The sequence below is a fragment of the Embiotoca jacksoni genome, unplaced genomic scaffold (assembly GCF_022577435.1).
Source record: "Embiotoca jacksoni isolate LCO1_2020_lvr unplaced genomic scaffold, fEmbJac1.0.p SCAF_1, whole genome shotgun sequence".
In the NCBI taxonomy this organism is placed as follows: Eukaryota; Metazoa; Chordata; class Actinopteri; family Embiotocidae; genus Embiotoca; species Embiotoca jacksoni.
This window is the reverse complement of record NW_027185229.1, coordinates 20,195,950-20,218,664: the sequence shown is the minus strand read 5'-3', so window position 1 is coordinate 20,218,664 and position 22,715 is coordinate 20,195,950. Positions and strand designations below refer to the sequence as shown.

General features: G+C 39.9%; 2 protein-coding genes across 4 annotated transcripts; one reads left to right on the top strand and one right to left on the bottom strand.

Moving 5' to 3' along the window:
• Positions 1–304: 304 nt before the first annotated feature.
• Positions 305–12,258, bottom strand: LOC138196468 (protein shisa-5-like). Of its 3 annotated transcripts, none has more exons than XM_069146526.1 (5): positions 12,106–12,258; positions 10,280–10,433; positions 9,289–9,428; positions 3,545–3,763; positions 305–2,631 (listed from the first exon to the last, which is right to left on the bottom strand). In XM_069146526.1, exons 1-5 carry the CDS (start codon positions 12,170–12,172, stop codon positions 2,372–2,374), a joined length of 840 nt encoding a protein of 279 aa, XP_069002627.1. In that variant the 5' UTR covers positions 12,173–12,258; the 3' UTR covers positions 305–2,371. The 3 variants fall into 3 exon arrangements, with proteins under 3 accessions (XP_069002627.1, XP_069002636.1, XP_069002645.1); XM_069146535.1 differs by having other exon boundaries at positions 9,289–9,425; XM_069146544.1 differs by having other exon boundaries at positions 10,280–10,430.
• A 3,164-nt stretch (positions 12,259–15,422) lies between these two features.
• alas1 (aminolevulinate, delta-, synthase 1) lies at positions 15,423–21,138 on the top strand. Its single transcript, XM_069146512.1, has 11 exons — positions 15,423–15,599; positions 16,749–16,993; positions 17,193–17,375; positions 17,470–17,610; positions 17,842–18,061; positions 18,610–18,794; positions 18,890–19,069; positions 19,177–19,341; positions 19,908–20,176; positions 20,320–20,482; positions 20,808–21,138. The coding sequence occupies exons 2-11, from the start codon at positions 16,786–16,788 to the stop codon at positions 20,966–20,968; spliced, it is 1,875 nt and encodes a 624-aa protein (XP_069002613.1). The 5' UTR covers positions 15,423–15,599; positions 16,749–16,785; the 3' UTR covers positions 20,969–21,138.
• The last annotated feature ends 1,577 nt before the right edge of the window (positions 21,139–22,715 follow it).

Below are 22,715 nucleotides of genomic sequence, written 5' to 3'. Positions count from 1 at the left end.
GGTAACATTTTATTTTATGACTTCATAAATTCCTGGTAGGTTTACCTGAAGTACTTTTTGGGAAAACTGGAAATTCCTTGAAAGAACAGCTTTATTTCAACCGATTTAATCCCATTTTTAAATTGCAAAGCAATGAGAAACAAATTCATGACGCTGATCTTGGAATTCTTCTATTCATTCTGGAAAGTGTTCACTAATTTGCCAATTTAATATAGTTCCTTTGTTTTTGTCACCTATTTCGTCAACAAAATGGACTTTGGAATGTCACCTTCATTGCTAAAAAAAAAATGCAATGACCAAAAACTTGGGAAAACAAAAAATAAATATTTTATTGAACTATTGAACTGAATTGGTGGGATTTTTCACAAAATGAAAGTTGGAAATGTATGCTCAATTTGCATCAATAACAATTATTCTTAGATGAGACAAAGAAATGGAACAAGAATAAATCTATAAATCTGCAGGTATGAACAGGTAGGCCAGAACACCAATAAAAAAACACTCCACTTAAAGTCACCTTGAAGAATCAACATTGGCCAAAGGACTGAATTACAGGCCGAACACAACTACAAAGACAGATTTCAGAGAAAAGGCAACTTTTTGATGACATATTTCACTTCGGACAAATCGATCCGTCAATGGAAAAAAGAACGTGTTTTGAAAATAGCAAAATTATAGGACATTAGGCTCCTTTCAGTAGGTGGCATGTGTCTCAAACCCTCAAAGGGTTAAATAAAACACAGCATACTGTAGATGTGATTGACACATTGAAATGGAATACATGTATGCTACTGTGTTATTTGAACACAACCAAAGCCTGAAAACAGGAATCTGAGAAGTCAGGGATTTCCAACATGGTGGCTCAACACATCAAAGTCTGGTCGGTCACATGAGTTGTGACTGTACTGCTCCAGGTTCAGCTGGTCACAAGAAAAAGGTCACTTTTGTAAAACTATTTTCAAGTTATTTCACTGAGCAGAAAGCAGAAGTGATGGCTTTTTTTTTTTTTGCTGGAAAACAAAACTGACGCAACACAGGAAAAAAAAAAAAAAGAACTGATTCAACATCATGCAAAATGAGCTTTAAAAGTTCACAGCAGGAAGTTGGTGTCAATAACAAAAGGAGCTGAAGTTGAAAGGCAACACAGATTGATGACAGCATTTAGACAACATAAAATATAATGTAGATCAGAGGTCTTCAACAGGGGGCCTTTATGACGGTTATGTAAAAGTGACACAACATTTAGTGAAGCAAACAAATAGAAAATGTGAATAAATAGAAAAAGACATTTCCAAGTGTTTTAAATGGTGTGTACACTTATGTTTGATTAAAAAGTAAACATGGGTGGGAAGGCACAATTGTTTCTTGCATCTAGCATCCGTCTTTCTTTTGTGATCTTGACTGCGAAAGTTTAGTTGATTGAAAATGAAAGAATCTCCTTTAGTTAATTAATCTAAAGCTGCCGATGCATCGCAGCTCAGTCAGACATGTGTACAAATGTGACAACTAGCAAATGAAAACAACCAACCTGAGCAGAAAATACAAAACAAACTTAATGAGAAGTCTCCCATGTACATGAACACAAAACATGTAAAGTAAACTTTCCTTGTGCGCAAGAATTGTTTTGGTGAACCGACATGATGAATTTTCCCTTTTGCTGGAGGTTTAAAAGACGACCCCCCCGTTTCCTGAACACACACAATCCACCTTGTTACCATCCGAACATCAGTAGTCAACAGACAATGACTTTTCAGCATAAATCCTCCAGTGAGACATCTTGCACACCTCGATTTGTTCCCAAATAACACGTACAGGACATAGAAGTGGTACCCACCTTTTTTCAACAACAGAGAAAAAGAGCACTTAAGTACATGAAAAATAAAAAGGTTCAAAGCACTTTATCGGTCAGCAAGAAACTGGCAATGAGATGATGGCCACGGACATCGAAACACCTTCTCCAAAGTTTGACGACTGAATCAAAGGCAGATTCAAAGGTCAGGTAGGTTTGGTCGGTGGACGGTAAAGGCAGGAGGGAGGTTTTGAGGCAGAGGGCTGAGAAATCAGACTCAGTGGTTTCATGTTGCATTTGCCAGGAAGACCAAGATGGAGCCTGTAAGAAAACAATCTCACAGCATATATTTATACTGTAAGTCCATGCAATACAAGCCAAAAGGTATCAACATTTTCACTTGGCAACTGTTCAACAGAACAGATGTCATAACATACCCATATTTAACCACCAAAACGTATGACTCAAGACACTGGAATTTCTCATCTCGATTCAAAAGTACAAATTTCCAGTTCTGCCAAGTTCGAAAATGTTGCTGCGTGTTTGGGGCCAAGAGTGCAGCACTGAGGTCTCCTATCCGGTCTAGGGAGGTGGTGCAACATAATCCGGGTTGTACGCAGGCTGGCCGAGGAAGTCCGTGTGCGCGGCTGGAGCGTTGGGCTGTGGCTGGGCAGGAGGGTGTAGAGGGTATGCTGGCTGGCCGGGGTTGAAGGCAGCCTGGCCGGGGTTGAAGGCAGCCTGGCCGGGGTTGAAGGCAGCCTGGCCGGGGTTGAAGGCAGCCTGGCCGGGGCTGAAGGCAGCCTGGCCGTAAGGCATCGGCTGGGGAGGGTAGGCAGGACCGGCTGGTGACAGAAAGAAAGGATGGCTTGAGAATGAAAGGGCTGAAAATGTTTTGACTATAACCACAACGGCAGCTCTGAAACAAAAGTAATTATAAATGTTTAATTTCCTGTTTAAAAAAAAATATAGACATGACACAACTTTATACCAGCAGCTGTTGTTTCGCATCTACTTCCGTTTGTAGCTATTCTGAATTGCACATTGGTTTTGCTTAATTTCACAAAGCTTCACTAAAGCCACAAAAAGGAGTGTTTTTTGAAGAACTTTGTGAAACCATAATATAATGCTAAAACCCCCGTTCTCTAGAGATTTGTTTGGGGACGCAGTCCTATTAAAATCTATATAATATACACAGACAGAAATTATTAACAAAAGTTGTTGAATTAAATACCTAGAGTTCATACACCTTCTTATTTTTGGCATTTAGTCGACTCCTTTACCCTTAAAGACGATCAGAACAAACCCAAACTATTTTTTTTTCAACATCAGAAGGTTGTGCACTGTGAGTGGTTCCCTTTAAATGGATTTGATCTGATTTTGATTTATTTGAAGTGATTAGATCACAATAAAATATTATTTTAGTCAATATATCTACACATGAGTTTTTATCATGCATTTTTTTTGTTTGTGTCTTTAAAGTCTTCTAAAGCACGGTTTACTAGTTCATAGCAGACTGTACCTGTGTCACTGCTCTGTAGTAAAACAACGGATCCAGTTTGTCTTTCCCGGATTTTTGGATGTTTGAATAGAATCGCTCACTTTTTGTCGTTCTTGCTCACTTGGTATTACTGCATTACCGCATTACCTGTGCTCTCGGCTGCACACCGGCCTTATCATTCATAAGCTGTATTCATTAACCGTAACACAAAGCCTAGCTTTAGTCTGAATACTGATGTGATCAAAATCCACACTCACTGGCTTCCTGATACGTCGGTGGTGGTCCTGGTGTGAATGGCTGTCCCTGGTAGGGCAATATGGGCATGGGCTGAGCTCCGTAGCCTGGCTGCACTGGTACCGAGTGGTAGGGCGGGTACTGGTAGGACATAGGGGGTCCAGGCGCTGCGGTCGGCTGCTGGGGGTACTGCTGAGGAGTGGTGGTGACCACTGTGGTGTGGGTGGTGGTTGCTATCACAGCTGTAAGTAAACACAACAGAGAAACAGATGAGCTACACACACACACACACACACACACACACACACACACACAGCTAATATAAGCTAGGTATGGCTTCAGATCAAATGGAGGACTTCAGCTGTCAGCAATGATAAAATAAAAGGTAAATGACCAAACCACCCCCGATGAACAAAATCTGTGAAGGAATTTTCATTCATCATTGGGTCTCTCTGTGTCTCTGTCTCATCAGACAACTCAGTGTTGCCCTCTTGAACTCAGTGTTGCCAGAAGGCAAGATCTGTTACGGCTGAAGACGGAGACAATCTAGCGTTCCAAAGTTAACCAAGTTTAAAAGGTGAGGCAGGTGCCTCTGCTTATCTTGAAATATAGAAAATTCTGGGGGATAATGATAACTGGACCTCGGAGGGTGGGAACTCAGAGATGGAATAGCTTGACACCTCTATACTTTTCACTCAGACTCTCCTCGATCCAATTCTGTCAAGGAACATGGCAGTTTTTCCAACCAAGGCAGTCTATTTGGACTTCTTCACTCGTAACTCTACAATTTCCATCACAAAAGCTTGTGTCTGGTCTGAGCTGGCTGTTTCATTCACCTGGGAGAACTAAACAGCATTACAACATTGAAAGAAAAGAAAAGTCCAGACTTCAGTGAGAAGTTAACTCAGACGAACAGTTCTGGTTTTATCCAACTGTGTGTCAAAAATAATCTGTCATTCAAAATTCACTTAATTTGGTTTTACTGGAATTCCTGCTTGGTTTTTGTGATCGTATTTTGACTGCAGGAGGATAGAGGAACTGAAATGTATAATTTTCATAGAGGACCTATTTATTTTAAACAAGTTGTACATTACAAATTTTAAGTTTAATTTACGCACTAAAATCTCAAAATGTAGAACCAGAAGAGAGGGTGGTGATAAAAAAAAAAGTTATAACCTTGTCATACAAATTAATCAGGTTACAAACAGCATTCAAAATGTATTGTTTTTATAGAGACTGAAACTGAACAATAATCAAAGAGAAAGAATAGAGGAAGGTGCTCCATTTAATGAAGATACAACATAACCTATCATTAACTATGAGGTCTTTATCAAAGAAACTATATAGTCTATTAACAATACAGAGATTTACACAACTTTTCAAAACTCTCTTCATGGCAATCTTTCACTTGCTAGATTGATATTAAACGTATATGAATACAGAATCAAATCTACACTGTTGTCAGGGTAAGTAAATGTGAAATTGAGAGACAGCATTGTTAAAAATAACCGTGGGGGAAGAAAAATGTGTGATTGCATGTCAGTCCCCACCAGGTTGTTTTACAGAGTGGGAGTCACCATGACCACTTCCTGTAAATGATGTAGGAAGGCCTTCAGTTTTCCACTCTGTGGTCGTTGTGGAGACAATGCGTCACACAAGGTGGAGCTCTGACATTCCTGGATCTGATCCCAATGCGTAACAGCCCGGGTCCAGGAAGCGCCGTTGTATTGCTAACTTGTGTTTAAACCTCTCTGACTTGAACGAGCTGGCGAAGAGACCAAACTAACAGGAAGTGTAGGAGTGTGCAGTGTTAAACACAGTGAACCTGCTTTCCTGCCAATACAAATACACACACAGCACAGGCCGCCCTTTCCCCCAATGAGGAGACATTTTTACAGGATTTATTTAGGTAAGCAGTACAAAGGGTGCTCCTAAAGATACGTAATATCAAATTTAATAATTGAGAAGAAAAGAGAAAAAGACAACAGAAATGATCAAATCAAGTGTCTGTGTCCATATTTACTGTAAGCATTTTTGCAAGCGTCTGTCCTCACCCACTTGACAGAAAATTAAACCCAATTAATATTTGTACCTGCAGGTCTTTTCAGTTATTCAATCCAATAAACTCAGAGAACCACTCATACAGTCGGATTTGTTCTTAGGTGGCAAAAACGTGTAGCGAAATTTGATGTGAAATCACAATGCCATCATCTGGGAGATGTATTAGTTTAAATATGACGTGAAAATTAACTGAAGTAAAGTACATTATTAAGACAAACGTAATTCAAAATGAATATTCATCATCGTAGTGTCTTTAGATGTCATTTGTACGGGCATGTTTTGCCACGGCAGCTTATGTGTTTCAGGGTCAGTATCATCATGGACGTATTATACCTGGGACACTCTGCCTGCATGGCGCGTGTGTGTGTGTGTGTGTGCGTGTGTGTGTGCGTGTGTGTGTGTGTGTGTGTGTGTGTGTGTGTGTGCGTGAGATGGCCCCCTCACAGTTGTGTTCCGGGTCGCTGTGTGCTCACACTGCCAGTGTGTCTTCAGCGGCGCTGATACCGCCGGCCAGATCTTTCTGACTTTGAGTTTCGTTGGATAATGGCCATTAATGATGGAATGCTTGAGGGCCGACAGGTGAAGAGTTGTAACCAAAAAGATGGCAGGTGATTTTAATTTACGCTCGTTCGGAGACGAGACACGCACAGAGCAAGAGAGCAATAAAGAGAGCACACTGGGTAAATACTGCCTTCATCAGCTCAAGTAACTGACATAACACGACGATCTTTTCATTGTGTATTTCGCTTGGGAACATAGCGAACAGTGCGTAAAAAAAAAAAACAGGCGCAACACTCAAAACACCAGCAGTGAGTCGAGCGTCCCACAGGCCGTGTGGCTGCTCTAACCAGCCGGATATTATGCTGCCCTGCAGTCTTGCTGTTAATGGGTTTAACTTCTCACTAGCAAAGGCAAAAATCCGGCACAGCCCAAAAACTGCTTTCCCAGAGGACCGCCATTATAAAAGACACTCGTAAAACTGTTGACAAGATACATCAAAGTAAAAGTGGGTCAATCGTAAAGCTTCCGAATTATATACATCCAATCCATGAAGGTTTTATCTGAAATTTTCCCAAGCCTACAAAAGCAAAGTGTGTGACCGTCATACAACGTAAAGTCTGTCGGGACAAATGTGGAATTCTTCTTTGTAGTCGTTGTTGCCCAAAGACTCTTTCTCACACACGAAGCTGAACAGGTCAACTTAAAATGAGATCTCACAAGCACACACTTTCTCTGGTGAGATTTATCAGGATCAAATGAGCGATTGCATTACAACTTTGTACAGTTAAGAGTTTGGTGAATTAAACTTGGAACACCCATACGGGCAAGCCTCTCACAAAAGAGTAAGAGCTTAAGGATACAAAACTGTTCATGTGTCTTTGTTTATGACTCAAACTCTGAGCAATGACTGAAATTTGGTGGAACGAGGCCAAAGAGGATTTCATCACATTCTGTTATGTTCTGGTACTAAGATGCAACTAAAGCAATGAAAGAGACAGGCTTGGTTGAAAACTCTGAAAGCCTAAATCTGGAAGATTTTTGAGTAGTCACAAGTACTGATGGAGGACTTCCACATACATAAATAGACATTCTGGCATCTTGTCTCCAAAACTGCACAGCAACAGCTCAAAAGTGGGAGTGGTCACAGCCAAGCAACCACAGCCGATGAGCTTCAAGGTCTACTGCTCAGAGGCAGATCAGCTGATCTAAAACAACAAGGCACTGACCACAAGGGAGACAAACCTGAAACAGCAGGCAATCACTGCATGAAATATTGATCCTTTGCCTTGATTCTAATTGAAATTACTTAACAATATCATGATTGATGTGAAAAAAGCCATTCTAAGCACTTACAGATCTTTAACACTGAAGGCCACTAAAAAAGCTACAATAATCTATTGGACAAGGCTGCCTAACCCATCTGTGGCCTTCAGCTTACGACTGAAAGTAAATAAGCTCTACAAACAGATCACAAATATTAAACACAAATTTTTAAGAACAGCTAAAAGTTATATTTCAGAGCTGTGTTTCATCAAACATTACTCAAACAGGAGTACATAGTCAATTTCTAGGAAACTCTTTTCACCCATTAGTAACTATGTACGGCAGCTGGACAGTTCATGTTGCATGGTTGCACGGTGCAACATCGTGGCTGTTAATTTTGAAAGAAGCGTAATCCTTCTCCGACCAGATAGTCAATACTCAGTAGGATCAGTTAATTGTTGTTTTTGGTCTTTTAGGGAGATTATAGATACTTATAGATATAAGAGGTGCGGTTTAAAGACAATTAGATTGAAAAATGAAGCGGTTTCTAAAAATCTTAAAGCTGGTTTCACAAGTGCAGAAACTTAATTCACCATAAATGGACTTGATTTCAGAGCACTGAAAGAAAGCAGTGGCAAAAATCAAGTAAGGACATGATGCTTCCTTAATAGGAAGCACAGTATCTTCCAGGTTTGGCACATAATCCAAACAGCAATTATCTCCGACTACAGTGAGTCATCAACCCGTGGGATACGGCTCACCAAAGAGAAGTGCTGAAAGCGAAACCTTGCACAGCATGCCGAACCAGCACAAGTGTTCTGTTTACAGAGTTTACATTGCCCTTGCATATTACTTTGCTATTGGAACATTCGATCAGTTTGCACTCTGTGCCTCAATGCCTTTTTTATTAGTAAGACCAAACCACAGCCATAATGAAATTCATGTGGTGGGTTGGCCAACAGTCCTCAAATGAGTGCCCTGCGACGTTCTGCTCTGAAAAACACTCCGACAAATCTTCCAACACACCGGAAACCAAGAATCTGACTTCTTCTTTTAAACAAGGCTTACATCAGAGAATGCACGTCTATGTGGGCTGAGGGGCTTTTAACAGCAAGCAGTTAAAAATGGGTTAATGGTGGTTGTGGGCAGGAAGCCTAACCATGCGCAGCAAATGCAGCAGCATATGCCTTCAAGGTGTCAATACATTACATTACAAAAATCTGCTTGAGTTTAGTTGTATGAGGAGGGTACGGGCAGGTTTAGGTTTCCCTGAGTCTACAGAGAAAACGCTGCAATAGTGTAATTCACACTGATGGTTCCTTGTTTAGATGAGTTGGTATAAGTTCCTACCTGGTAATTCATCGATTCATTTTATCATACTTATTGAGAGGAAGTAAAAACAAGCATCAAAATGATGATGTTGTGGGAGGTTAAATCCTCTTGTCCTCTCTGAGAAGGTTCCTTCTACATGAAAATAGCTCAATGCAAAGGACTAATGCTTTGTTTATAAATCATAATACTACTAGAAGTAGGTGATATGGATATACTGTGATATCTAGACATTGTAACTTTCAGGAAAATCCAGTATAAAATTGTAAAAACAGTTAGTTTTGAAGGATTTACACAGATTTTTCACTTCCTCATTAAGATTCTGTTGAAATACTCCTTTTGCCACATAAACTGAGGCACCATATATGAATGGTGTTTCTGTAGAGCTACTCAATTTTGACAAAGCGAGGTGCCTTACGCTCACCGACATTATGGTGCCGACTTGTTTAAGTCTGCCACAATAATAAAACAAACCACAGTTTCTTTTGAGCCCCTGAAACATAGTAAATATCAAGGCTGTTAAACTCTTGGCTAAAGAACTAGCTGCCAGGTCTGCATCTAAAAGCATCTCCTACAACAGCAGAAAGTATTCACCGATGGCGGGGGTACTTACGTCGTGGCTTACGGCACATCTTGTACAAGCAGCAGCAGGGACAGACACAGCAGCAGATGAAGATGAGTACACTGATGACAGTGCCAGCAACACCAACGATCATGGGCACTGGTGAGTTACTGCTGAAAACATGGTAGCTGCTGAGAGAGAAACAGAGAAACATTATGCTAAACAGTATTCCTGTTGCTATTATCTCGCTGGTACAAAATCATTGACAAAAAAAAGTATCCGTCCAGGGTTCACCAAGTACTTTTCAAGGCCTTTTAACACCACATTAAATGTAACAGTTTCACAATCATATTAGCCAACATATGAAAGCAGAACAAGAGACATGCCTGCATTTCATTATTATACCACATTTTTGCACTACTTCTTAGAACTACACAGTATAATTTGTTTTCCAAAGGATATAGTAAATTAAATTCATGGGATCTGTACCTGGATAAGGGCATCAGAAAGGGGATAGATTGATTAAGCAATTAAAATGATATCTCGGCAACTACAAGACGATAAGCTTCTTGTAGCACGCACACTCAAGCTTTGGTTAGTCATCTTCCAACAACCCACGAATAGATACAAAACATTTCAAAAGACTTGTAAATAAAAAATAACGTGTTTTTTTTTGTTTGTTTTGTTTTTGAGATGACTTTTAAGACTTTAAGACGAGCAAATATTCTGTGAATCCCACAGCTGGTGTGGCAGGTGACATAGTATTAGCAGCAATAATGCAAATTAAGACTTTTGCACGTTGTAGCTGGTTCGCCCTAATTGGCTCCTTGCTGGTGGTCATGCACGGGAAGTACTTCCTGTTTCCTCACCGTGTAGTCCCAAAAAACATCTCAACTATTTTTGCATAAGGACATCAAAAGAGATTCAAAAAAGGGACCCACTTGTGTATTTCAGTTCACAATCTAAATGGGAAATTATAATCGCACAAAAGGTATTTAAGAGGCATTCATTATCAGTTGCAGAATTAAACAGAAGAGAATACCATTCATCTTGTGCATCCTCATTAAACCGGAGGAAAGAATTGTGACAGCAGTATCTGCTGCTGCAGCTACCACAGCAAAATCCTGAGAAGCATCTCTGCGTAGAATGGTATATGCTGGAAATGTCTCTGTAGGCCTGACAGTCATTGTCCCCTGCTGTAACAGAGCAGAGATAGAGGGTAGAGAGGAGCAGCAAACATAAGCCTTGTTACCACTGAAGACAAAGTTGTAGTGGTGCTTAGCAGTCAGAGATCTATGAAATTGGAGTAGAACAAAAGAAGAGATTACTGAAACACACACACACACACACACACACACACACACACACACACACACACACACACACCTCAAAACACTTAAATAAGACTCACAGCTACAAATTCATATTAGCATGGTGGCTGAGGTTTATGGCAACTCAGAAATAAAACAATTGGGTTATTAATAAATTGGCGGATCAACAGAAAATGAATCAGCAACCATTTAGATTATTAATAACTTTAACGGATGAGGACTTGCTGCTTTATAATTTATCACATATGTTAATATATCAAATATTTTTGGGTTTTGAACAGCCGGTTGGACAAAAACGCAATCTGAAGTATGTCACTGTGGGCTCCGGAATATTGTAATGGGATTTTTTTTTTTTCACTATTTGCATTTTATAGGTAAAATGACTGCTTGATTATTCATGACAAATAACACTTGTTGCAGCCCTAAACGGTTGTTTATCAGAAGTAAACACAACTAAACTTCCACCAGAACATGGATTTTTGTTGTTATCGAAGTGTACACTCAGTTGACACTGTATAGACGAAAGTAATAAACAGAGCTGTGACATCCAATACTGACGGTTATAATGACATTATTTATTATATATGTATTTATTATGTTTGTGTGTGTTTATGACAGCGATATTCAGTCTGTCTGCTTCACAATTCCATTTTCCTGCGAAAAAAAAAATGATTGAAGTGAAATTAACAGACTGAAAACTTCATATTTATTAGACACAATGGATGTGGTCAACATTTTCCTTTGGGGATAATAATTGCTTCTTTTTTCTTATTTTTTTTTAAAGAATAAACTGAAATATATGTTGTTGCAATAATTAGCAAATGTTTAAAATCGCAATAATAGAATATATTAATGTAATAATCAAGACAACATCGTATCATGTGACCTCTGGTAATCCCGATCATTACGTGAAGATACAATTTAGTTCATGGCTGCTCCTTGAGACTGTATTAAGTTTCACTACCTGTATTTAATTAACTGGAAACTGAGGGAAACTTAAGGCAAATTATTTACAGATAACAATAACGTATGGCTACGCAATAGATTTTTAAAGACAAGTTTTCAGTCAAAAATAAAATGATACTTAAAGTGAACAGGTAATTATGGATAATAGCTGTAAGATATTAGAAAACAGGCCGGGCCCTGGCAGTGACTAACGGGTTAAACGTTAGTTAAATATGTCGGTGTGTGTATTTACATTTTGTAAACGAATGTTGACCTTCAAATCCTAAAAAAAACAAACAAACAAAAACCCGGCTGGGTCTGGTAGAAATCCCATTAGTTCACTGACACGAACTAAAGTTGCAATGTTTTAATAGGAAACGGAAAGTTTGACGGGAGAGCCAGGGAGGGCTCTCGGGTACGCAGCTAACGTCACCGACATCGCCCCTCAATGTGGTCTATCTGGAGCCTCCGGCGACGCGAGCTAACGTTAGTGAGAAACAACGCCGATAAGAAGGAAAAGAAGGATTGTTTTACAGCTTTTAAAAAAAAAAAAAAAAATTAATAAAGAAAAAAAAAAACAACAACAACTTACCGGATACACAAGGGGACAGGATCACACATAGAGCAAACACTACAACACAGGAGAGGCCTGACGCCATGGCGACTTCAAGATTCCCGGATTCAGTTCAGGAAGCGGAGAATCTCCTCCGGAACAGTCGGGAGGAGGTCTGACTCTGGTCTGAACACAACGGCTGCTGCTGCGAAGATCGTCTATGCAACCGCGCTGCCTCACTGCGTCATAGCTCCGCCCACCTCCTAGGGGTCAGCTGCGTGTATAAATATATTGAAAGTTCAACATGAGTAAATATTTTCACTGAGAGTAATTTTTTTTAACTAAAGTGAATGCTGTAATTTGAACAGCTCTATGGCTTAAGGCAACTAGTTTTATTATTTTCTTAACTATACTGTATTTTTTTTTTTTTTTTTTTTTTTTTTTTTTTTAAATGAAAAAAAGTTTGATTAACTTGCTTGAGACAAAAAAAAATTAGCTGCCGGGCCCTATCAAACACACCCAAGTCAACACGTTCTGTTTCTACATGTACAGTGTTCCTGTTTTAGAAGAAATATGTTTCCTCTATGTGGATTTCATTGAACACCGGTGGCTGTAATTGAGATTTCTAAGATAAGCACAATTGTAGTGCTTTAGTTTCGTTTTTCGTTTTTCGTTTATACACTTTTTGTCTACTACATTTAATGGGGAAATATTGCGCTCTTTATTCGATCACATTTGTATAGTTATTAGTTTTTGTATTTGTATTTTCAAAAAAAACAGTAAATAAATGCCTCAGCAACATAATTATAGCACTTCTTACATGACTGTTATATAATATTAAGTCATAATAACGGTTACGCTCTTGGGTGAGAGATGAAGTGTCTATTGTATTGTAACGTACATCTTTCTATCTTCACAAAGAAATATACTTTAAGAATGTACTTTAATTTAGTCATGACTCAGATCATAAAAATAATAGTCTACATGTAAAGTTTCCTCTAATTTTAATAGTGGCTCTGCATCTGGGTTAATGTTGCATCACAGTATTATCTATGCAGGAACCCGAACTCTGACTCTTAATAAACTGTTTTCTGAGTGTCATTAAACTATTTTTGGTAGATTTAAAGAAAAGACAGCATGACATAAATCCAGTCCTGTATATAACATGTTTGCAAATGCAGAAGCCTATAAAAATCAGTAGATGGCAGCAAAACACCATGCTAGTTAATACAGAAACGCCAACACTGGGACCGGGACGTGGTCTGAAGAAACAGACACAGAAATCTCACATGTCACACATGCAGCCGGAGTTATTTGCTGTCTTCTTTTAAATGATGGTCTGAACTCACTTTCTTACGATGTAAGAAACGGCGATTTGCTCACTACTTTTTGCTCATGTCACAAACAACATTTGAAACCTATACTTGGGCTTCAAATGAGTGTATCCAATTTATTTAGTTCAAAACACAAGTGGTAGAAGTTGTAAACAAGTAAACGTTTGAATATACTGACATGCTTATTTATAACAATGGAAATGTGATTTATTACAAAAATAAAGTTCAGAAGTTAACCCTTAAAATCTGGGGGTTTAGTCTTTCTTTGTTTTGATCAAATTTACACAGGGTTGTTTATTAAGTACACCTGGGTCAAACTAATACAACAGCAGCCCTGCAATAAACCGTAATTTCTTGAAGGTTGTTTCTCTCTGTTTTTGTCTAAACACCTTTAAAGAGCTGCTTGTTCAATTCTTTTCTCAACCAACATTTTTTGGTTCTGCTGAGTTGCAACAGTGTTTTACTAACAGTCACTGCATGGCAGTAGCACATCCACTGTATTAGACAGACTATGTACACTCTCAAAATATCTTACAAGATGGTTTCAATAAAAAACTAAACATTGCAACCTTTGTGAGTGATATAACTCAACCACGACTGATGTATTAAATGTATTAGTTCTGAGATGTAACTACTGTAACCAAGTGTATGCTGTTTATTGGGTTTAACCTCAGTTTATATTCAGTCATGTTCAATCTAAATATTTGAGACACGTGTTTCCATTTTCAACCTATTTTAGAACCGCTTCATGCTCAGTGTCCCTGTTTCAACACCAGAGGTCATGTGTGTGCAGAAAATATCTGCAGCAGATTAAATCTTAAACTAAAGAATTGTATGTCAATAAGGCTGTACAAAGACGATTGAAGGAACAGTTTGATGTGCCAGATATGAATTTGGTGTATTTTTTTTACGCTTCTTTGGATTTTAACAAACAAGTCATTCGTGTAGTGAAGGGCAACTCTTATTAGTTGAAAACAATAGCCAAATTCAAGCAGTTTTTAATCACATAAGTATCTAGAAATAGTTATTCATGTAATAATCGCCTCTAGACTGGACTATTGTAATCCTTTATATATGAGACTGAGCCATTCCACAATTTCTAAACTACAAATACAGATACTATACTTTTAAACAGAGCAAAGATAACACTCCTATCGGCTATCAGTTTAACATCTAATTTATTTTAAAATTTGATTTGGCCTATTTGTTCTTAGAGCCTTTGGATTAGCTCCACAAATGATTACAGATCTGTGAACTCCATTGTGTGCCTCTAGATCACTTAGTAATCTTCACAAAATCTCCTCTCAAGTAAAATACTCTGTATATAAGTATAATTTTGATTTAGGCTGCTTGATTATTTTTCAATTTTATCCTACTTTATACTTCCACTCCACTACATTTCACAGGGACATATTATACTTTCCACTCCATTTATGTGACAAATTTAGTTACTTTCAAGATTAAAAATGTCAACACATTGCTACAGATTAAAGCAGTGTTTCTCAATCTGTTTGTCTTCTAACATTTTACAAAAAGCAATTTGTAGTCAGAGTCACATTTTAGATGTCTCAGTTGTTCAATTCTGTGCCGGTATCATTTTAATAAGTGTTCAAATGATCTACTATGTCACCAAAAATCCAAGATTAGATAAAAAGTCCATAAACTGAAAACAGATTAGAGAATCATTGTTTTTTTCCTTCTTTCCCCTTCCAGTAATCATCTGACAACCCCTCCAATTGATTTGGTACCACTGTAAAACGGTTTATAAAGCTCCACCTGCAGCAGCTGCAACAGTAACAAGCTGTTTACACACTGATGCTTACGAATTTAAAAAAAAAAAAAAAAAAAATCTAATGGTTTATATATTAAGTCCGAGCATTTTGCCAAACAACCTCTATACACAGAGGTGAGTGTTCGATGACTCATAAGGTCGTCTGAAACGGCCGTTGACGTCAAACAAATAAGATCTCGCGAGACTTGTACGCGGCTGCAGCTCTTATAACCACTGGCGAGTCCTCGTCCTTTTCGTTCGTCCTCAGTGCAGGATAACGAAGCGGTCTCCGGCTCCACTTTCTCAAAAACACGAGTAAGATCCTCTGAGGATATCTTCGCTGCTGTCATCCTGCGCGCTACCCGACCCGTAAGGAGAGTTTACGCCATCAGGTGTGACGTTTTAAAAAAAAAACAACAACAAAAGAAGTAAGTTTCTTATTTAAAACTCCTGTCGTGATCACAAACATCACCACTTCTCGCTGTAGCTTCTTGGCTAAGGTTTAGCCGTGCCGGCTCGCGTTAAAGCTCGTTCAAGGAAGCGCGAGTCCGAGCTAAAGTTAAAGAGATTTAGATAAATTACCCCCTTAAACGTCTTCATTTTCACGTAGACTCCGGGTGACGTCGGAGCCAGGCAAGTCGTGACTCTCGGGTTTTCTGTACGCAAGCGCTTTACACAGTCTACACATGGCTGAAACGTCTGAATGGTGCTAAAATGATCAGGCTTTTATAACATTTAACGAAAGGTATTTCTCAGCGATATTTTTTGTTTTATTCACACACACACACACACACAAAAAAGATCTGAATTATCATCAAAAGCGATGGATAAGCAGTATGCTGCTGACTATTTGTTAGAAGTAAAATTGAGTTAAAATTAGGCCTTGCGTTTTTTTTTTTTTTTGGTTTTTTTACTGGCTCTTGCGCCTTTTCCATGAAATTTGAAGGCAGGAAAGTTTGGGAGTGAGCACTCTGTCGAGGAATGTAATGACCTGGCTCCAGCTGGGGGAAGGGTACGACAGCCTCTGGTACTGTCCGCTTTTACGCAACAAAAGTTTTTTCTTTTTTTTTCTGCTTGTGCGCACACATCTGTTGCGACGCGTAGTCTAATAAAAGATAAGGTCGTGAAAAGATGGTTTCCTTTTTGAAGAGGATTTTTTTTTTTTTTTTTAATTACAAACTTAACATTTTACAAAAGATGTAAGGAATCTAATGCGGACATCATAAAGAAATGATTTGTGTGCTATTCTAAGTTAAAACGGCCTAAATTAGGACATCTTGGCTCCGTTATTGACTTTGAAAACGATATTTTGACCAAATTTACGGCATAAGGTTCACTTATTGGAACTTTTCCATCGCTTTCAGACCCATCAAAGACTGAGCAAAATGTATCTTGCTTGCCTCTGAAAATTTCGAGCAACTGGACTTTGTGCTCATAATCTAGATTTTGTGCTATTGTACTAAAAACTTTTCATCCTTTTAATCCCCAAAATTTGCCAAACTGGTTTCCCTTTCCACACCACACATTTCAGCTAAGTGTCCACTCTTCTCTCCCCTCCTCCCCCCTCCCTCCTTCAGATCGCTGGTCAGTCGTCAACCATCCCCTCTGCTGACGATGGATGTGATAGTGCGTCGCTGTCCGTTCCTGGCCCGTGTGCCCCAGGCATTCTTCCAGCAGTCCAAAAAGTCTATGGTGGTGTACGCCCAGCGATGCCCCCTCATGATGGAGCTGGCTGCAAAACCCATGGCCCCTTTAATGGCACGGGCCCTCTGCTCCTCGTCCTCCCACCAGAAGACTGAGGACACCATGTCTGCCAGTGATGGTGAGGATGATAGAGGACATTATGCTTCTTTTTTTTTTTCCTCCTGTGTAGGTTGCCCTAATTAACGCTGTAGCTTCATTAATTGAATTACCCCTGTCATGGTTATGTCTTGCTGGATTACTGCGGTGTATGATGTTGGTTTTCGGATTGTAAGTGTTGACATATTTGAGAGTCTCAATCCCCTTTTGTGCACTTGTAGCCCCCAAAAAGGAAGCTGGGTCCATGCTGCCAGCTGGTCACCGTATGCCGCCCCCTGGCCAGGCAGTTGCCTCCAAATGCCCTTTCCTGGCTGCTGAGATGGGCCAGAAGAACAGTGGCGTGGTCCGTCAGGTTGGCATGGAGTTCCAAGAAGATGTGCAGGAGGTTCGCACTGTCCAGAAAGGTAAGATTTGTCAGAAACTGATCGGGTTTGGGTTCAATGTTTTGTACATAATTTGATACCATTTAATTTTGTATCCTCTCTTGACCTTTTTCAGAAGTTTCATCTGTCCAGCTGAAGCAGCCATCCTTGGTCACTACAATTAAAGGAGGGGAGCAAACTAATTTAATGAAGACTCTCCTGAAACAGCAACCTAGGAGGGTCACCCACTTGCTGCAGGACAACTTGCCAGGCAAAAGTAGGTTTTATTTGGGTGCTTTCCATAAGATTTGTTAAATCGCAAAGCCGTACGAGTTGATAGGGTTGTTAAGCTACAATAAAAGTCCTTAAAGACTCATTCTAGGTCATAAATGTCACTGAGTTCAAGATGAAGTGAACCTTCCGTTCTGTTAACATTTCTCCATCCACCACAGTACTGCAGCAATACTGAGCCACATTAAGCAAGTTTTGTCTTCCTGTTCTGTTGCAGTGTCTCGCTTCCATTACGATGACTTTTTTGAGAAGAAGATTGTGGAGAAGAAGAGCGATCACACGTATCGTGTGTTTAAAACGGTGAATCGTCTGGCCAGCGAGTTTCCAATGGCCGATGACTTTACAGGCTCTCTGGACGAAAAGAGGGGGGTGTCCGTCTGGTGCAGCAACGACTACCTGGGCATGAGTCGACATCCTCGAGTTATACAGTCCATCATGTGAGTTGTGGAAGAGTTGTTGTTTGCGTGTGTAGCCTAGAAAGGACAAAACTTGATGATCCAGTCTCTTGGGTCAAGGTGTGTTATTGTGTTACGAGACAAATATTTTTCTTTCCGGTCTGTTTTTCCTGATTGCTCTTTACCTTTCGTCCCTCTGAGAGAGCAGAGTTCAGAGAAACGGAACAATTTGAGACACGACACCTAATAATTCAATAGAACCTGACACCTGTGGGTAATCCAGGGCATTGTTTATGTGCCTGTATAGTGTTAGTTGGCCAAAGTTGACACCTAACCCTCATGGGTCCCAATGAAGGTGTTTGTTTTTTTTTCCCTCCTTCTTTTTCTTTCAGCTTGTTTGAGCTTGCCCAGATCTCCTAATCCCTGATCAGCAGTAATAACTAAACCAATGTGTCAATTAGTCAGCCACTCTTTTACAAGTCTACGTTTTGCTTACAAATGCACACCACTTTGACTGTGCAACTTCAGAAAAGACCAAATAAAACAATTTTTTTTTTTTTTTGTCTGTTTGCTTGTCGTTTAATATCCAGTGACACTATACAAAAGCATGGTTCTGGGGCAGGAGGCACCAGGAACATCTCTGGGACCAGTAAATTCCATGTGGAACTGGAACAAGAGCTGGCTGACCTTCACAAGAAGGATGCTGCACTGCTTTTCACCTCCTGCTTTGTTGCCAATGACTCTACCCTCTTCACCCTCGCCAAAATGCTGCCTGGTATGCAAAACAGTCTTTCTATTTACACGAAATCCAACCGTGTTTTAAACTCGTGGCTCATTCTCACCTGCTCGCTCTCCGACCATCAATTTCAGGTTGCGAGATCTACTCTGACGCGGGCAACCACGCCTCAATGATCATGGGTATCAGGAACAGCGGTGTCAAGAAATTCATTTTCCGTCACAATGATGTCGCTCATCTCCGGGAGCTGCTGCAGAAGGGAGACGCCACGAAACCGAAGATTGTTGCCTTTGAGACCGTTCACTCCATGGATGGTCAGTGTGGTCCCCCATCCCTTGTTTGATCAGATTATTTTATTGCAAGTATTGCAATCGCAGACCTGAATGACCTGTGGTGTGCCTTTTCTCTTTCTGTACCGCAGGTGCTGTGTGCCCGCTGGAGGAGATGTGTGACGTGGCACATGAGTTTGGTGCTATCACCTTCGTAGACGAGGTGCACGCCGTTGGCCTGTACGGTGCTAGAGGAGGGGGCATTGGAGACAGGGATGGAGTCATGCACAAGATGGACATAATTTCAGGAACACTAGGTCAGCATGCAATCTCTACTAAATCAAATCATTGCTGTTACACAACGCTTTGGACTTTAAAGTCAAGCAAAAATGTTCTTGATACATTTAAAGTTCAAAGAAATGGCTACTTGTATCGGTGTGTTTATGTTTACATTCATTTGTTGCTGTATTTTTCATGTCTACATATATTTTTACATATTAAAACAACTGCTCACTGGTAGCTTGACTCCTCTAGCTCTCTGTGTTGATGTTGTACTGACGATCACGCCTCAACTGTGTCACCCAATATGCCAGAAGGCTTAAAGAAGCTGGAGCAGCTCTCTTGTTGCTAGGAGACTGTGGGCTCTTGTTGCACTCTTATTGAATTACTCTGTCTGTGTGTCGCTGTCAAGCGGAGGGGACAATTATTTCAAACTCAAAGCCCCCAGAGCTCATGTGCAGCTGCCAGTTCAGGAAAATCTCATTTGTGAGAATTCAGCGGGAGGTTTTTGTATAGACCGATGAGTGTTTCAAAATGATGTCTCTGGATCTGTATTAGTAACCAAAATTGAAGAATAACCGCCCGTGTCATTGTTGTTTTGCAGGCAAGGCCTTTGGCTGTGTGGGCGGCTACATCGCCAGCACCTCTGCTCTGGTGGACATGGTGCGTTCGTACGCTGCTGGTTTCATCTTCACCACCTCCCTGCCACCGATGCTGCTAGCTGGAGCCCGGCAGTCGATCCAGGTTCTTAAAGGGGAAGAGGGCTGCACACTGAGGCGTAAACACCAGCGCAACGTCAAGCTGCTCAGACAGATGCTGATGGACTCGGGGCTGCCCGTGGTGCACTGCCCCAGCCACATCATCCCTGTCCGGGTAAGCTCTGATTTAATTCATGGCCTGATTGCATTGCAGTTAAAACGCTAAAAGTACACACATCTGATAGTTAAACGCATGTAAAGTACATCAAATATCTTGAGTCTGTCTCTATTCTAATCATCACTCATCTCTGTTTTTAGGTGTCAAATGCAGAGAAAAACACAGAGGTGTGTGACATCATGATGAGTCGCCACAACATCTACGTGCAGGCCATCAACTATCCCACCGTTGCTAGGGGGGAGGAGCTGCTGCGTATCGCCCCAACCCCTCACCACACTCCTGAGATGATGAAATACTTTGTTGGTACGATGATTTAATTGCCTTGTTGACATATTTTAGTGCAAAGTTAACCCTGTTGGACATAACACCCTCCTGTTTTGTAGTTTCTTATGATTATCTCAAGTGTGTACATTTTTATTTTGATAGCACGGCTCCATGTTGTTGTTTAACACGTCATAGTTTGCTCAAGCTTGCTTTATTCTTTAGTCCAATTTCTTTAGCTGTTTATGTACTAATCAAATTCAGTGATACACAGCACCTTTAGTAACTTCATGCAAACTTGCTCTTAATGTTCTGTCTTTTTAAAGTGAATCTAATGCCCCTCCTCTTGTCTGTGTTCCCTCCTCAGAGAGGCTTGTGCACACATGGAAGGAGGTGGGTCTGGAGCTGAAGCCGCACTCATCAGCGGAGTGTACGTTCTGCCAGCAGCCGCTTCACTTTGAGCTGATGAGCGAGCGGGAAAAGTCTTACTTCACCGGCCTGAGCCACCCTATCTCTGCCCACGCATAACACTAACCACCGCTGGCTGGAGATGGCACATACACACTCAACCCCCATTCCTCTATCACTGTCATAGAATGTATTAATTATCTTTGATAAGTCTTCCCACACATATTATTTAATATACCCTACGTTCAGATGTTCTATATGCTCCAAATAAAATACGAGAAAGAAAGTAAGTCTGTGTTTGTTTGCTTTATAAAACTGGAAAAGAAAATACCAGAGGCTAAACATGCAGGTGTGAAAAGGAGCCGTGAGTATAAAGGGAAATGCACTGGCGCACACTCTACAATTGTTGTGATACAAACGTCAAAACAAATTTTAGAATGTCCTCCGAACGTTATGCTGCCGATGTATTTACATCTTCAAATCATCTTCAGTCACATGCATCTGTTGCTCAGAGGTAGAAGGCATCTGTTGGGCTACAAACGTGGGTCACAACAGTTGCTGTGGTTCAGCAAATGTAAACGTTAAATCTTTGAATGCTGTTGGAGACCGTTAGAGTAACTGTTTTGTTCCGCTGACCTACTTCATTCTGTGTGAAAAGTGGGACATTGACAAAGATTTTTTTATTTTATTTGGTACAAATAAACACCTGGAACAGACAATATCAGTCATTTGGAGCTAATTTCCTCAGGCACTATAACATAATCCACCTATGTGTGATTACTAGTTGTGTGTTGGTCTGAATGTGAGGGCCTCCTCTTAAATAAATGAATATCAAACACATAAAGTCCTTTTTATACACATTATTCTCAGAAAGACTTATTGTAACATAACTTAATATTAATCCAGGATAGATATGTGGTTCATGGTTTTAAATCCCAAATAGATTAGTTTCAGTAAATACAATGCAACAGGCTGTATGCTGTGTTTTTTTATCAGGGGAAATCTTGCACTGTGTGTGGTGGACCTAATAACTCACTATCCTATAAATTCGAGGGAGATGACATAAATCTAGCTGTGAGACCCAAATCAACAAAATAAAGGAGGCCACAAAATAAACACATACTCGCTACTCGAGGTCCACATAATCATACCTTCCACAGTCTAGTCTCTCATGTCTAGCCTCACTATCATGTACCCAGAAGAGACCACAATCATATGGATCACTCTTCCTCATCACTTCTCATTTATTCAAAATGTATTACAAATATCAGGTTTCACAGTTTGAAACCAAACCTTGTAAAGACTGGTTATTTACATAACTGTTTTCAAGATACTTAGGTGTTGCAAACTCCACAGTTGCCTCATAAAAATGCAGAACTACTTTGAAAATGGAAGTAAGGAACATTTTTAGCTTGAATTAAGACTTCATATACTGCTTTGCATAAATGCTTCCACTTTTTTATTTTACTCTGGTTGATTCCTCGTTATACTCCATACAAGAGCTATTAGTCACATCACCTAAAAGCTATCTATCTAAAAACATCTGAAGACATACAGTTGTGCAATTAACAACTAGTAAATCCAAAGGAGAATCAGGAACATGGAAGTGGTTTCATGAAAAACAAAGAACACAAATAAACACAATAAAATATTCTGAGATTTTGACAGTGAGAATTTTCATGGAGAGTTTTCAGTTACGTCTGATGAAAGTGTAGAAGTAGGGGGACATTGTGGTTCCCATTTTTGGATATAAATGTTATATGATCTACAACGTATAATGCAGAATGATTATTTTCAGTTCTCACAAAAATTGCTCAGTGCAAACACAAATTGAGAAAAAATGTAACTATTTTTAGTACTTTTTGAA

What these genes read in the sequence shown, in the direction of transcription:
- LOC138196468 (XM_069146526.1), bottom strand. Translation starts at nt 12,172, where the DNA reads ATGGCGTCAGGCCTCTCCTGTGTTGTAGTGTTTGCTCTATGTGTGATC. An exon ending in CCTGTCCCCTTGTGTATCCG is followed by an intron (nt 10,434 to 12,105) that starts GTAAGTTGTTGT and finishes GCTCTGTTACAG; the next exon opens with CAGGGGACAATGACTGTCAG. An exon ending in GATGTGCCGTAAGCCACGAC is followed by an intron (nt 3,764 to 9,288) that starts GTAAGTACCCCC and finishes GTTTACTTACAG; the next exon opens with CTGTGATAGCAACCACCACC.
- alas1 (XM_069146512.1), top strand. Translation starts at nt 16,786, where the DNA reads ATGGATGTGATAGTGCGTCGCTGTCCGTTCCTGGCCCGTGTGCCCCAG. An exon ending in CGAGTTATACAGTCCATCAT is followed by an intron (nt 18,062 to 18,609) that starts GTGAGTTGTGGA and finishes TTTAATATCCAG; the next exon opens with TGACACTATACAAAAGCATG. An exon ending in CATAATTTCAGGAACACTAG is followed by an intron (nt 19,342 to 19,907) that starts GTCAGCATGCAA and finishes GTTGTTTTGCAG; the next exon opens with GCAAGGCCTTTGGCTGTGTG.